Source organism: Panulirus ornatus, chromosome 63 (genome assembly GCF_036320965.1).
Source record: "Panulirus ornatus isolate Po-2019 chromosome 63, ASM3632096v1, whole genome shotgun sequence".
Classification (NCBI taxonomy): Eukaryota; Metazoa; Arthropoda; class Malacostraca; order Decapoda; family Palinuridae; genus Panulirus; species Panulirus ornatus.
The window spans coordinates 25,670,831-25,685,498 of NC_092286.1; the positions used below are offsets into that span (position 1 = coordinate 25,670,831).

The 14,668-nt window shown below is 40.7% G+C and overlaps 1 protein-coding gene across 2 annotated transcripts in view; it reads right to left on the reverse strand.

Moving 5' to 3' along the window:
- The window catches only part of rho-5 (rhomboid-5), a 120,030-nt gene that overhangs the window by 35,656 nt on the left and 69,706 nt on the right, over positions 1-14,668 (reverse strand). For both annotated transcript variants that reach the window (XM_071656861.1, XM_071656862.1), the window contains one exon: positions 11,170-11,258. In XM_071656861.1, coding sequence (XP_071512962.1) covers positions 11,170-11,258 — 89 coding nt within the window. The remainder of the gene's footprint in view (positions 1-11,169; positions 11,259-14,668) is intronic.

Sequence of the window (14,668 nt, forward strand, 5' to 3'; positions counted from 1 at the left end):
GCTTTTTTGTCCTGTTCTTATAAATGTTTTTTTAATTTTAAAGTATGACACAAAGATCCTTAAAAATTTCGAATAATGTGTATAAGAAATACTTAAAAAAGGGAAATGGATTTGTATGTGGCATTTATGTACCTGGAAAAGCCATATGACAGGGTTAAATGGAGATGCTTTGTGGGGGGAAATTAAGAATATATAGTGTGGGAGGTAAACTGTTTAGGGGCAATAAAGTTTTTATCAAGGATGTAAGGCATGAGTATGAGTGGGAAGAGAGGAGAGTGACTGTTTCTCAGTGAAGGTTGTTGGTCGGGGGTTGGGGATTTTCCCCATGGTTTTTTAAATTTTGTTTATGGAGGGGGGTGGTTGGGGAGGTAAGTGCTAGAGTTTTGGAAAGGGGTGAGTATGCAGCCTGTTAGGGGACAAAAGGGCCTAGAAAGTGAGTCGTTGTTTTCGGATGATACACCCTTTTGGGGGCTGTTCAGTGAGAAACTCAAAAGTTGGTAAATAAATTTGGGAAAAAAGGGGTGGGGAAAAAGGAAGAAATTTAAGGGGAGTAAATTGAATAAGAGAAAGGGTTACTGGGTTTTTCTCCAAAAAAAACTTACACCCCAAATTTAACTTGTCCCCCCCCCCTACTAAAACCTAAAAAATTTTGGCCCTTTTCACACTTACTCTAAATTTTTCTTTCACACATTTTTCCAAACTAGTCCCCAAACTTCTGCAGTTTCTCCCATAAATCACCCAACCTGAACAAAAACCCTCCATTTCCCCAAACCCTTTTCTCATCCCCAACAGATTTCTTATTTTCCCCCTTTTTCCAAAACTCTTGCATTTACCCCCCTAACCCCCATCCAAAAAACAAATTAAAAAACCCTTTGTGGATGTAAAAAGGCAACTCCTTATAACAAAAAAACATACAGTTAAAAAAGACACACCTACTCCAGAAAGTGTTGGTCCCATACTCTAGTGAGAAAAATTTTGAGACCAGCGATGATAGGTATTGGGATGTGTCATTTTGTGCCAGCCAAAAGCTGGCAGCCCCATAATCCGGTAAGTTTCAGTGTTGATGTATGGACAAAATTTTTTGATTTACTTTTTCCCACACTTTTTTTAAATCCTTCGTTATGAAGGACAATAATAGCTTCTTGTGTTCCCGGGTGGGGATTCTATATTGGGGGATGTAAAAGGGCCCCTACTGCCCCCATATTGCCCGTTTTACACCTAGGGTGCCATGTGGGTCATGACACATTCACCACAACCAAATCCTCTCATTTTGGGCCCAAACTTTAGATGAAACCGTAATGATGAAACAAACACACTAATTGTGAACCTAAATGTTTGTTATATTACTTGCATAAGCCCACAGATCACCGGGGTAGCCCCCAAACCCCTTTATACATGAAAGTGGTAGTCATTTAACTGTTAAACTTTTTTTCCATATGGCAACACCACTGTACTGGATACCAAGTGGGGGATTATGAGGAAAAACACGTACCAACCCTACCAAGAAAACCCAAAATTTTAAAATGAAATGTTTTCGGTATTCGTCGATCACAAAACTGCACCAATACTTTATGGAGCTAGTTTACATGGGCGGGAGGATTTGGGAAAAAAAACCAAAAAAAAAGGCAGGGTTTATCAAAGAACCCTGGGGAAAAAGGGCAATAGGTGTTTCTGCACTACAGTAAGCAAAGCCACCACCCAAAAAAGCAAAATTTACATTTAAAAATCATAAAGAAGGAAAAGAAAAGAGAAAGGTAGCTTTGCCCCAAAAGGCTTCAGAAAGCTTTTTGATCAGGTTAAATAAAAGATTGGGGTCAAAAGGGGGGAGGGTTTTAACCCGAACTGCAAATTAAAGCAGAGGGAATCTGAGGGGAAAGGGGAAAAGCCCCGGGGAAAAGGGGCCAGTCAAGGGTTGGGGGGGGGCCCCACGTTGCCGATTTTCAGTCAAGGTGTCCCCAATCAGTTCAACTCTCCCCAAAAAGATTTGGACCATTCTGGAAATTTATCACTGGGAAAAAATCTCGGTTTTGATGCATTCAAAATCACTTTATATACAAAAAGGAGATTTTGAGAGGAAATATAGACAAAATGAAAGTTAATGTTGTGAAGAATTATGAATCAAGAGATTGTGCTTTGCCTACTGAGTCCCCGCAACCAAATTTTTGGTAAAGGTGAAATAAAAAAAAGACCTAATTGGTTTTTTTTTTTTTTTTTTTTTTTTTGCTTTGTCGCTGTCTCCCGCGTTTGCGAGGTAGCGCAAGGAAAAAAGACGAAAGAAATGGCCCAACCCCCCCCAACACATGTATATACATACGTCCACAAAACCAAATATACATACCTACACAGCTTTCCATGGGTTTTTCCCCCAAAGCTTTACAAAGCCCTTTATTTAATCCACTGACAGCACGTCAACCCCGGGATACCCCATCGCTCCAATTCACTCTAATTTCCCTTTCCCTCCTTTTACCCCCCTGCATTTCAGGCCCCGATCACAAAAAAATCTTTTTCACTCCATCTTTCCACCTCCAATTTGGTCTCACTCTTCTCCTCGTTCCCTCCACCTCCGACACATATATCCTCTTGGTCAATCTTTCCTCACTCATTCTCTCCATGTGCCCAAACCACTTCAAAACACCCTCTTCTGCTCTCTCAACCACGCTCTTTTTATTTCCACACATCTCTCTTACCCTTACGTTACTCACTCGATCAAACCACCTCACACCACACATTGTCCTCAAACATCTCATTTCCAGCACATCCATCCTCCTGCGCACAACTCTATCCATAGCCCACGCCTCGCAACCATACAACATTGTTGGAACCACTATTCCTTTAAACATACCCATTTTTGCTTTCCGAGATAATGTTCTCGACTTCCACACATTCTTCAAGGCTCCCAGAATTTTCGCCCCCTCCCCCATCCTATGATCCACTTCCGCTTCCATGGTTCCATCCGCTGCCAGATCCACTCCCAGATATCTAAAACACTTCACTTCCTCCAGCTTTTCTCCATTCAAACTCACCTCCCAATTGACTTGACCCTCAACCCTACTGTACCTAATAACCTTGCTCTTATTCACATTTACTCTTAACTTTCTTCTTCCACACACTTTACCAAACTCAGTCACCAGCTTCTGCAGTTTCTCACATGAATCAGCCACCAGCGCTGTATCATCAGCGAACAACGACTGACTCACTTCCCAAGCTCTCTCATCCCCAACAGACTTCATACTTGCCCCTCTTTCCAAAACTCTTGCATTTACCTCCCTAACAACCCCATCCATAAACAAATTAAACAACCATGGAGACATCACACACCCCTGCCGCAAACCTACATTCACTGAGAACCAATCACTTTCCTCTCTTCCTACACGTACACATGCCTTACATCCTCGATAAAAACTTTTCACTGCTTCTAACAACTTTCCTCCCACACCATATATTCTTAATACCTTCCACAGAGCATCTCTATCAACTCTATCATATGCCTTCTCCAGATCCATAAATGCTACATACAAATCCATTTGCTTTTCTAAGTATTTCTCACATACATATATATATATATTAGAAAGGGTAGTGAGTGGTGGGATGAAGAAGTAAGAGTATTAGTGAAAGAGAAGAGAGAGGCATTTGGACGATTTTTGCAGGGAAAAAATGCAACTGAGTGGGAGATGTATAAAAGAAAGAGACAGGAGGTCAAGAGAAAGGTGCAAGAGGTGAAAAAAAGGGCAAATGAGAGTTGGGGTGAGAGAGTATCATTAAATTTTAGGGAGAATAAAAAGATGTTCTGGAAGGAGGTAAATAAAGTGCGTAAGACAAGGGAGCAAATGGGAACTTCAGTGAAGGGCGCAAATGGGGAGGTGATAACAAGTAGTGGTGATGTGAGAAGGAGATGGAGTGAGTATTTTGAAGGTTTGTTGAATGTGTTTGATGATAGAGTGGCAGATATAGGGTGTTTTGGTCGAGGTGGTGTGCAAAGTGAGAGGGTTAGGGAAAATGATTTGGTAAACAGAGAAGAGGTAGTGAAAGCTTTGCGGAAGATGAAAGCCGGCAAGAGAGCAGGTTTGGATGGTATTGCAGTGGAATTTATTAAAAAAGGGGGTGACTGTACTGTTGACTGGTTGGTAAGGTTATTTAATGTATGTATGACTCATGGTGAGGTGCCTGAGGATTGGCGGAATGCGTGCATAGTGCCATTGTACAAAGGCAAAGGGGATAAGAGTGAGTGCTCAAATTACAGAGGTATAAGTTTGTTGAGTATTCCTGGTAAATTATATGGGAGGGTATTGATTGAGAGGGTGAAGGCATGTACAGAGCATCAGATTGGGGAAGAGCAGTGTGGTTTCAGAAGTGGTAGAGGATGTGTGGATCAGGTGTTTGCTTTGAAGAATGTATGTGAGAAATACTTAGAAAAGCAAATGGATTTGTATGTAGCATTTATGGATCTGGAGAAGGCATATGATAGAGTTGATAGAGATGCTCTGTGGAAGGTATTAAGAATATATGGTGTGGGAGGAAAGTTGTTAGAAGCAGTGAAAAGTTTTTATCGAGGATGTAAGGCATGTGTACGTGTAGGAAGAGAGGAAAGTGATTGGTTCTCAGTGAATGTAGGTTTGCGGCAGGGGTGTGTGATGTCTCCATGGTTGTTTAATTTGTTTATGGATGGGGTTGTTAGGGAGGTAAATGCAAGAGTTTTGGAAAGAGGGGCAAGTATGAAGTCTGTTGGGGATGAGAGAGCTTGGGAAGTGAGTCAGTTGTTGTTCGCTGATGATACAGCGCTGGTGGCTGATTCATGTGAGAAACTGCAGAAGCTGGTGACTGAGTTTGGTGAAGTGTGTGGAAGAAGAAAGTTAAGAGTAAATGTGAATAAGAGCAAGGTTATTAGGTACAGTAGGGTTGAGGGTCAAGTCAATTGGGAGGTGAGTTTGAATGGAGAAAAACTGGAGGAAGTGAAGTGTTTTAGATATCTGGGAGTGGATCTGGCAGCGGATGGAACCATGGAAGCGGAAGTGGATCATAGGGTGGGGGAGGGGGCGAAAATTCTGGGGGCCTTGAAGAATGTGTGGAAGTCGAGAACATTATCTCAGAAAGCAAAAATGGGTATGTTTGAAGGAATAGTGGTTCCAACAATGTTGTATGGTTGCGAGGCGTGGGCTATGGATAGAGTTGTGCGCAGGAGGATGGATGTGCTGGAAATGAGATGTTTGAGGACAATGTGTGGTGTGAGGTGGTTTGATCGAGTGAGTAACGTAAGGGTAAGAGAGATGTGTGGAAATAAAAAGAGCGTGGTTGAGAGAGCAGAAGAGGGTGTTTTGAAGTGGTTTGGGCACATGGAGAGGATGAGTGAGGAAAGATTGACCAAGAGGATATATGTGTCGGAGGTGGAGGGAGCAAGGAGAAGAGGGAGACCAAATTGGAGGTGGAAAGATGGAGTGAAAAAGATTTTGTGTGATCAGGGCCTGAACATGCAGGAGGGTGAAAGGAGGGCAAGGAATAGAGTGAATTGGAGCGATGTGGTATACCGGGGTTGACGTGCTGTCAGTGGATTGAATCAAGGCATGTGAAGCGTCTGGGGTAAACCATGGAAAGCTGTGTAGGTATGTATATTTGCGTGTGTGGACGTATGTATATACATGTATATGGGGGGGGTTGGGCCATTTCTTTCGTCTGTTTCCTTGCGCTACCTCGCAAACGCGGGAGACAGCGACAAAGTATAAAAAACAAAAAAATATATATATATATATATATATAAAACCATGAGGAAAATGAAACACGATAAGTTTCCAAGTGCACTTTCATGTAATGACCACATCGTCAGGGGAGATACAAAAATGAGATAGAAGATGCAGAACAGACAGTTAATATACAAGGAAGAGATGTAGATTTGATGCCATTGGAAAACAAGCGTTACTGGATGGTGGTGTTCACGTATGGCTTTATGCCTGTCATAAGATTCTTATTATGTGGAAGTGAAAAGGGAACTGTTTAAAAACTTTGCCAACGACAAAGCTATCCAATTTGTATACAACTTCACTAATATCAATGTTACAATTCTTTGTATATCTAATAATAGAAGATGCAATTATATTTCTCGTGGTAAAGGAGTTACAGTTAATAACTGAATCAGTGTTGATCCAGGTGATACAATGGTCATAGTCTTTTAACATAATCAAACAAAGCATTTGCTTCTTGTCCTGTTCTTATCATGTATTTATGTTAAGTATGACACAAAGATCCTTAACAATTCGAATAATGTGTATAAGAAATACTTAGAAAAGTGAATGGATTTGTATGTGGCATTTATGTACCTGGAAAAGCCATATGACAGGGTTGATGGAGATGCTTTGTGGAGGGTATTAAGAATATATAGTGTGGGAGGTAAACTGCTAGAGGCAATGAGAAGTTTTTATCAAGGATGTAAGGCATGAGTATGAGTGGGAAGAGAGGAGAGTGACTGATTCTCAGTGAAGGTTAGTCTGCGTCAGGGGTGTGATGTCCCCATGGTTCTTTAATATGTTTATGGATGGGGTGGTTAGGGAGGTAAGTGCTAGAGTTTTGGAAAGGGGTGAGTATGCAGCCTGTTAGGGGACAAAAGGGCCTAGAAAGTGAGTCAGTTGTTTGCTGATGATACAGCTCTGGTGGCTGCTTCGAGTGAGAAACTACAGAGATTGGTGAATGAATTTGGAAAAGTGTGTGAAAGGAGAAAGTAGAGAGTAAATATGAATAAGAGCAAGGTTACTGGGTTTTTCTCCATTCAAAACTTACATCCCAATTAACTTGTCCCTCCACCCTACTGAACCTAATAACCTTGCTCTTATTCACACTTACTCTCAATTTTCTTTCACACACTTTCTAAACATAGTCACCAACTTCTGCAGTTTCTCCCATAAATCAGCAACCAGAACAATTAACTCACTTCCCAGGCCTTCTCATCCTCAACAGACTGCTTACTTGCCCTTCTCTCCAAAACTCTTGCATTTATCTCCCTAACTACCACATCCATAAACAAATTAAACAACCATGTGGATGTGAAGGCAACTCCTTATAACAGAAAGACATACAGTTAGAAAGACACACACTAGCTCCAGAAAGTGTTGGTGCATACTCTAGTGAGAACATTTTGAGACCAGCGATGATAGGTATTGGGATGTGTCAGTTGTGCCAGCCACATGCTGGCAGCCCCATAATCCTGGTAAGTTGTCAGTGTTGATGTATGGACATATATTTTGATGTACTCATTCCACACATTTGTAATCCTTCGTTATGAAGGACAATAATAGCTTCTTGTGTTCCCTGTGAGGATTCTATATTGATTGGTATGTATAAGGCACTACTGCCTCATATTGCCTCGTTTTACACCTAGGGTGCTCATGTGGGTCATGACACATTCACCACAACCAAATCCTCTCATTATTCGGCCAAACATAGCATGAAACCGTAATGATGAAACAAACACACTAATTGTGAACCTCATGTTTGTTATATTACTTGCATAGGTCACAGATCACCAGCGGTACCACCCATCTCCTTATACATGTAGTGGTAGTCATTTAACTGTTAAACTTGTTCCCATATGGCAACACTCACTGTACTGGATACCAAGTAGGGGATTATGAGGATACACGTACCAACCCTACCAAGACATCACAATTTAAATGTATGTTTTCGGTAGTCGTCGATCACACACTGCACCAATACTTTATGGAGCTAGTTTACATAGCTGGAGGAGTTGGGCAAAAAAAACAAAACATAAAGCATGGTATCAAAGAACCCTGAGGTAAGCAATAGGTGTTTCTGCACTACAGTAAGCAAAGCCACCACCCAAAGAGCAGAAATGACAGTAAAGATCATAAAGAAGGAAAAGAAAAGAGAAAGGTAGCTTAGCCCAACCAGGCTTCAGAAAGCTTATGATCAGGTAAGTAGAAAGATGGTGTCAACAGGGGGGAGGTTTAACCTGAGACTGCAAATAATGCAGAGGTAATCTGAGAGAAGGCAAAGTCTGGGAACAGGGTCAGTCAAGGTTGGGTGGGGCCCACGTTGCTCGATATCAGTCAAGGTGTCCCCAGGAGCAGTTCAACTCTACTCAACAGATGGTACCATTCTGATTCATCACTGAAGAAATCTCGGTTTTGATGCATTCAAAATCACTTGATATACAAAAAGGAGATTTTGAGAGGAAATATAGACAAGTGAAAGTTATATGTTGTGAAGAATTATGAATCAAGAGATTGTGCATTTGCCTACTGAGTCCCAGCAACCAATGTAAAGGTAAAGGTGAAATAAAAATGACCTAATAGTGTTTTTTTTTTTTTTTTTTTTTTTTTTGCTTTGTCGCTGTCTCCCGCGTTTGCGAGGTAGCGCAAGGAAACAGACGAAAGAAATGGCCCAACCCACCCCCATACACATGTATATACATACGTCCACACACGCAAATATACATACCTACACAGCTTTCCATGGTTAACCCCAGACGCTTCACATGCCTTGATTCAATCCACTGACAGCACATCAACCCCGGTATACCACATCGCTCCAATTCACTCTATTCCTTGCCCTCCTTTCACCCTCCTGCATGTTCAGGCCCCGATCACACAAAATCTTTTTCACTCCATCTTTCCACCTCCAATTTGGTCTCCCTCTTCTCCTCGTTCCCTCCACCTCCGACACATATATTCTCTTGGTCAATCTTTCCTCACTCATTCTCTCCATGTGCCCGAACCATTTCAAAACACCCTCTTCTGCTCTCTCAACCACGCTCTTTTTATTTCCATACATCTCTCTTACCCTTACGTTACTTACTCGATCAAACCACCTCACACCACACATTGTCCTCAAACATCTCATTTCCAGCACATCCATCCTCCTGCGCACAACTCTATCCATAGCCCACGCCTCGCAACCATACAACATTGTTGGAACCACTATTCCTTCAAACATACCCATTTTTGCTTTCCGAGATAATGTTCTCGACTTCCACACATTCTTCAAGGCTCCCAGAATTTTCGCCCCCTCCCCCACCCTATGATCCACTTCCGCTTCCATGGTTCCATCCGCTGCCAGATCCACTCCCAGATATCTAAAACACTTCACTTCCTCCAGTTTTTCTCCATTCAAACTCACCTCCCAATTGACTTGACCCTCAACCCTACTGTACCTAATAACCTTGCTCTTATTCACATTTACTCTTAACTTTCTTCTTTCACACACTTTACCAAACTCAGTCACCAGCTTCTGCAGTTTCTCACATGAATCAGACACCAGTGCTGTATCATCAGCGAACAACAACTGACTCACTTCCCAAGCTCTCTCATCCCCAACAGACTTCATACTTGCCCCTCTTTCCAAAACTCTTGCATTCACCTCCCTAACAACCCCATCCATAAACAAATTAAACAACCATGGAGACATCACACACCCCTGCCGCAAACCTACATTCACTGAGAACCAATCACTTTCCTCTCTTCCTACACGTACACATGCCTTACATCCTCGATAAAAACTTTTCACTGCTTCTAACAACTTTCCTCCCACACCATATATTCTTAATACCTTCCACAGAGCATCTCTATCAACTCTATCATATGCCTTCTCCAGATCCATAAATGCTACATACAAATCCATTTGCTTTTCTAAGTATTTCTCACATACATTCTTCAAAGCAAACACCTGATCCACACATCCTCTACCACTTCTGAAACCACACTGGTTTTATCATTAACAATTTTCTTACAAACCCTAATATCAATTTTTACTAGAAAAACTGTCATCATATCTTGGCCAAATTGGGTTTTGATGTACTTCATAGTCTGTTTCACTTTCCAAACTTTTATTAATATTTCCACGTCTTTCTGTTTCTTAGGTTCATCGTCTTGGCTTGTCTTGCCTACTCTCTTGCTCTGGTCACAAGCTCATTCATGTGCTTGTATGTCTACATTCACTAAAATCCATCTTATTTCTTGCTTTTGCAGTCTTATTTCTATATCCATATACACTTGTTCACTTTATTCCTAGTGGGTGTTAAAATCAAAACTGCTCAAGTACTAAGTTACGATGGCAAAATTTTGCCTAAGGCAAGGATAGTGTGCAATGTTCAACAGCAATCTTATTTGTTTAGCAATAGCTTTTTCCTACAGCAACACACACTGCACAATTCTGGGTTCAACAGGAACTGGTTTAAACTATCTGTCCAGACTTCCTTAAAAAGTTTATAGTACTTCTTGTATACTTCTACCTTGTTTATCAAATAACTGAAGAGTTTTTCCTTTTTTGCTGGACTTTTGAATACCTTTATTTGGAGCTATACATTCTAGGAAATTCTTCCAATTTGTGATGTTTTACAATCTGTGATGCTTTCTTTCATTCTTTCTATATGTTGCAATGCATAAATCATCTCTCCTTTCTATGTCTTGAATTTTCATGACAGTTTATGAGTTCCATTCACTCAGTTTTACTTTTTCATCAATTCTGAATTCTCTCCAGCTCAAAAATTTCAGCTTGTTTAACTGAAAATTCCACAACAAAGTATTATTCAAAATATATCCCTGGGGATGTGGGATAAACATCAGTTCCCCACACTAACAACAAACTATTCTCAATTGTAATTACAACTGTCTTTAATGGATAGTCCATGGTACCTTTGATTACAGATTTCTCATCTGTTCTGTTTACTTCTAATGGCACTGTCTTACCTCCTAGTCACCATGTTTTACTTTATGTATAAATTGATATTTTCTTTATGGTCAATCTTTGAACTTTGTATTTTCAAAACTTTTACACTTGCAATTTCCTTAAACTACTTTCTCAAGGGATTTTACTATCTTAAATGAAATATTTCTATTCTTGAATATATTCTATATCCATCAACACTGCTGTTCATATTTCTTTTATATAGTCTTATTATAATGGGTCATTTCATTGCTTTTCCCTCTTATACAGGATTATAGCAACTCCTTACAGCCTCCTTTTGATATGATAATGATTTGTAATTCACAAAATCTGTTTCTTTCAAAGGAGTCCTCACACCAAACAAGATAAGGAGAAAAAGAAAGCGAGTGAGAGAGAGAGAGAGAGAGAGAGAGAGAGAGAGAGAGAGAGAGAGAGAGAGAGAGAGAGAGAGAGAGAGAGAGATAGAGATGAGGAGTGAAAGAATTAACAAAGACATATTCTTACTTTGGGTCTTGCCCACATACAGAACCAGAAAGGCGTCCATCTGGTCCCTTTGCCAGCTCACTCCACTTTTTCCATACAGATAACCGGGTCTGCAAAAATCAAGAAGATATGAGAAAAACATTAACCCTGAAACAGTATATTTACACACAAAGCTTAAAATTTCCAACATAATAATATTTCTAAAATGAAAATAAGAGTAAGCAAGTATTAGTTCCTATGAAAATTTATCAGTGTAAGGGCCTCAACTCATTCCTCTGTGCTTAATCTTAAGCATTCAAGGAGTCCAAATTTTAGCTTCTACTTTATGATGCTAAGGAAAATGCATATAATATAAAAGGCATATAAATATTCTACCATGCAAAGAAGCCATCACCTACAAAAACTTTCATAAATTGTATGCAAAAGTAATATCACATTGAATTTAAACTAGTCAGTTTGCTTGCACTTTTTTCTCTTACAGACAAAACAGTGTCTTCAATGCCTTGTTGTAAAACATACTTTATTGTTCTTAGGGTGGCTTCTAACCTTGCCTTATAGTTCCCAAATAAGGAGAGCTGGGTTCAACCAACAAAATATTACCAGCATGGGCTTAAAATGCCAAATCCCCTCATTACCTGCCATAGCATAAATTCAACCAGATGTGATAAATTATTATAATTTCTCTGAGACTTACCATGGTTTAACCCAGATGCTTCTCATGTCCTGGTTAAATCCACTGACAGCACGTTGACCCCAGTATACCACATTGTTCCAATTCACTATTCCTTGCACGCCTCTCACCCTTCTGCATGTTCAGGCCCTGATCACTCAAAATCTTTTTCACTCCATCCTTCCACCTCCAATTTGGTCTCCCACTTCTTCTTATTCCCTTCACCTTTGACACATATATCCCCATTGTCAATCTTTCCTCACTCATTCTCCCCACATGTCCAAACCATTTCAACATATCCTCTTTCACACACTCTACCACACTGTATTTACTTCCGCATATCTCTCTTACCATTTCATTATTTACTCGATCAAACCACCTCACACCACATACTCTCCTCAAATATTTCATTTCCAACACATCCACCCTCCTTCGCACAACCCTATCTATGGCCCATGCCTTGCAACCATATAACATTGCTGGAACTACTATTCCTTCAAACATGCCCATTTTTGCTCTCCAAGATTACGTTCTCTCCTTCCACACATTTTTCACTGCTCCCAGAACCTTTACTCCCTCCCCCACCCTGTGACCCTGTGACTTACTTACGCTTCCATGGTACATCCACTGCTAAGTCCATTCCCAGATATCTAAAACACTTCACTTCCTACAGTTTTTTTCCACTCTAACTTACATTTGAATTAACTTGTCCCTCTACCCTACTGAACCTAATAACTCACAATTACTCTCAACTTTATCCTTTCACACACTTTTCCAAACTCAGTCGGCAATCTCTGCAGTTTTTCACACAAATCAGCCACTAGAGCAGTATCAATGGTGAACAACAACTGACTCACTTTGCAAGCCCTCTCATCCACAACAGACTGCATACTTGCCCCTCTCTCCAAAACTCTTGCATTTACCTCCCTAACCACCCCATCCATAAACAAATTAAACAACCATGGGGACAGCACACACCCCTGCCGCAAACCTACATTCACTGGGAACCAATCACTCTCCTCTCTTCCTACTCGTACATATGCCTTACATCCTTGATAAAAACTTTTCACTGCTTCTAGCAACTTACCTCCCACCCCATATACTCTTAAAAACCTTCCACAAAGCATCTCTATCAACCCTATCATATGCCTTCTCCAGATCCATAAATGCTACATACAAATACATCTGTTTTTCTAAGTATTTCTCATATACATTCTTCACACAAACACCTGATCCACACATCCTCTACCACTTCTGAAACCACACTGCTATTCCCCAATCTGATGCTCTGTACATGCTTTTACCCTCTCAAAAAATACCCTCCCATTTAATTTCCCAGGAATACTCAACAAACTTATGCCCCTGTAGTTTGAAGACTCAACTTCATCCTCTTTGCCTTTGTACAAGGGCACTATGTATGCATTCCGCCAATCCTCAGGCACTTCACCATGATCCATACATACACTAACTATCCTTACCAACCAATCAACAACAGTTACCCCTTTTTTAATGAATTCCAATGCAATACCATCCAAACCCACCACCTTGCTGGATTTCATCTTCCACAAAGCTTTCACTACCTCTTCTCTGTTTACCAAACCATTCCACTGACCCTCTCACTTCATACACCATCCCAACTAAAACACCCTATATCTGCCCTTGTATCATCAAACAAACAACAAACCTTCAAAATACTCACTCCATCTCCTTCTCACTTCATCACTACCTGTTATCACTTCCCCAGTTGCCCCCTTCACTGATGTTCCCATTTGTTGTCTCGTCTTACACACTTTATTTACCTCATTCCAAAACATCTTATTCTCCCTAAAATCTAATGATACTCTCTCACACCAACTGTCAACTGCCCTCTCACACCTTTATCTTGACCTCCTGCCAATATCTTTTATACATCTCCCAGCCATTTGCACTGCTTCCCTGCAAGTATCATCCAAACACCTCTTTTTTCCCTTTCACTAACAACCTTACTTTTTCATCCCACCACTCAGTACCCTTTCTAATCTGCCCACCTCCCACCTTTATCATGCCACATGCATCTTTTGCGCAAGCCATCACTGCTTCCCTAAATACAACCCATTGCTCACCCATTCCCCTTATGCCATTTGCTCTCACCTTTTGCCATTCTACACTCAATCTCTCCTGGTACTTCCTCACACAAGTCTACTTTCTGAGCTCACTTACTCTCACCACTCTCTTCTCCCCAACATTCTCTCTCTTTTTTTTTTTTAAACCTCTACAAATCTTCACTTTTGCCTCCACAAGATAGTGATCAGACATCCCTCCAGCTGCCCCTCTCAGCACATTAACAACCAAAAGTCTCTCATACATCTCTCAATTAACAAGTAATCCAATAGTGCCCTTTAACCACCTCTCCTACTCGCATACATATACATATGTATATCTCTCATTTTAAACCATGTATTCCCAATCACCAGTCCTTTTTCAGCACACAAATCCACAAGCTCTTCACCATTTCCACCTATAACACTGAACACCCTATTCACACCAATTATACCCTCAACTACTACATTACTCACCGCATTTAAATCACCCATCATTATACACTGGTCACGTGCATCAAAGCTGCTAACACACTCACTCAGCTGCTCCCAAAACACTTGCCTCTCATGATCTTTCTTCTCATGACCATGTGCACAGGCACCAATATTCACCCATCTCTCTCCATCCACTTTCAGTTCTACCCAAATCAATCTAGAATTTTCTTTCTTACACTCATCACATACACCTAGAACTCCTGCTTCAGGAGTAGTGCTACTCTTCCTTAGCTCTTGACCTCTCACCAACTTTATTCCCAAGACTTTCCCAAACCAC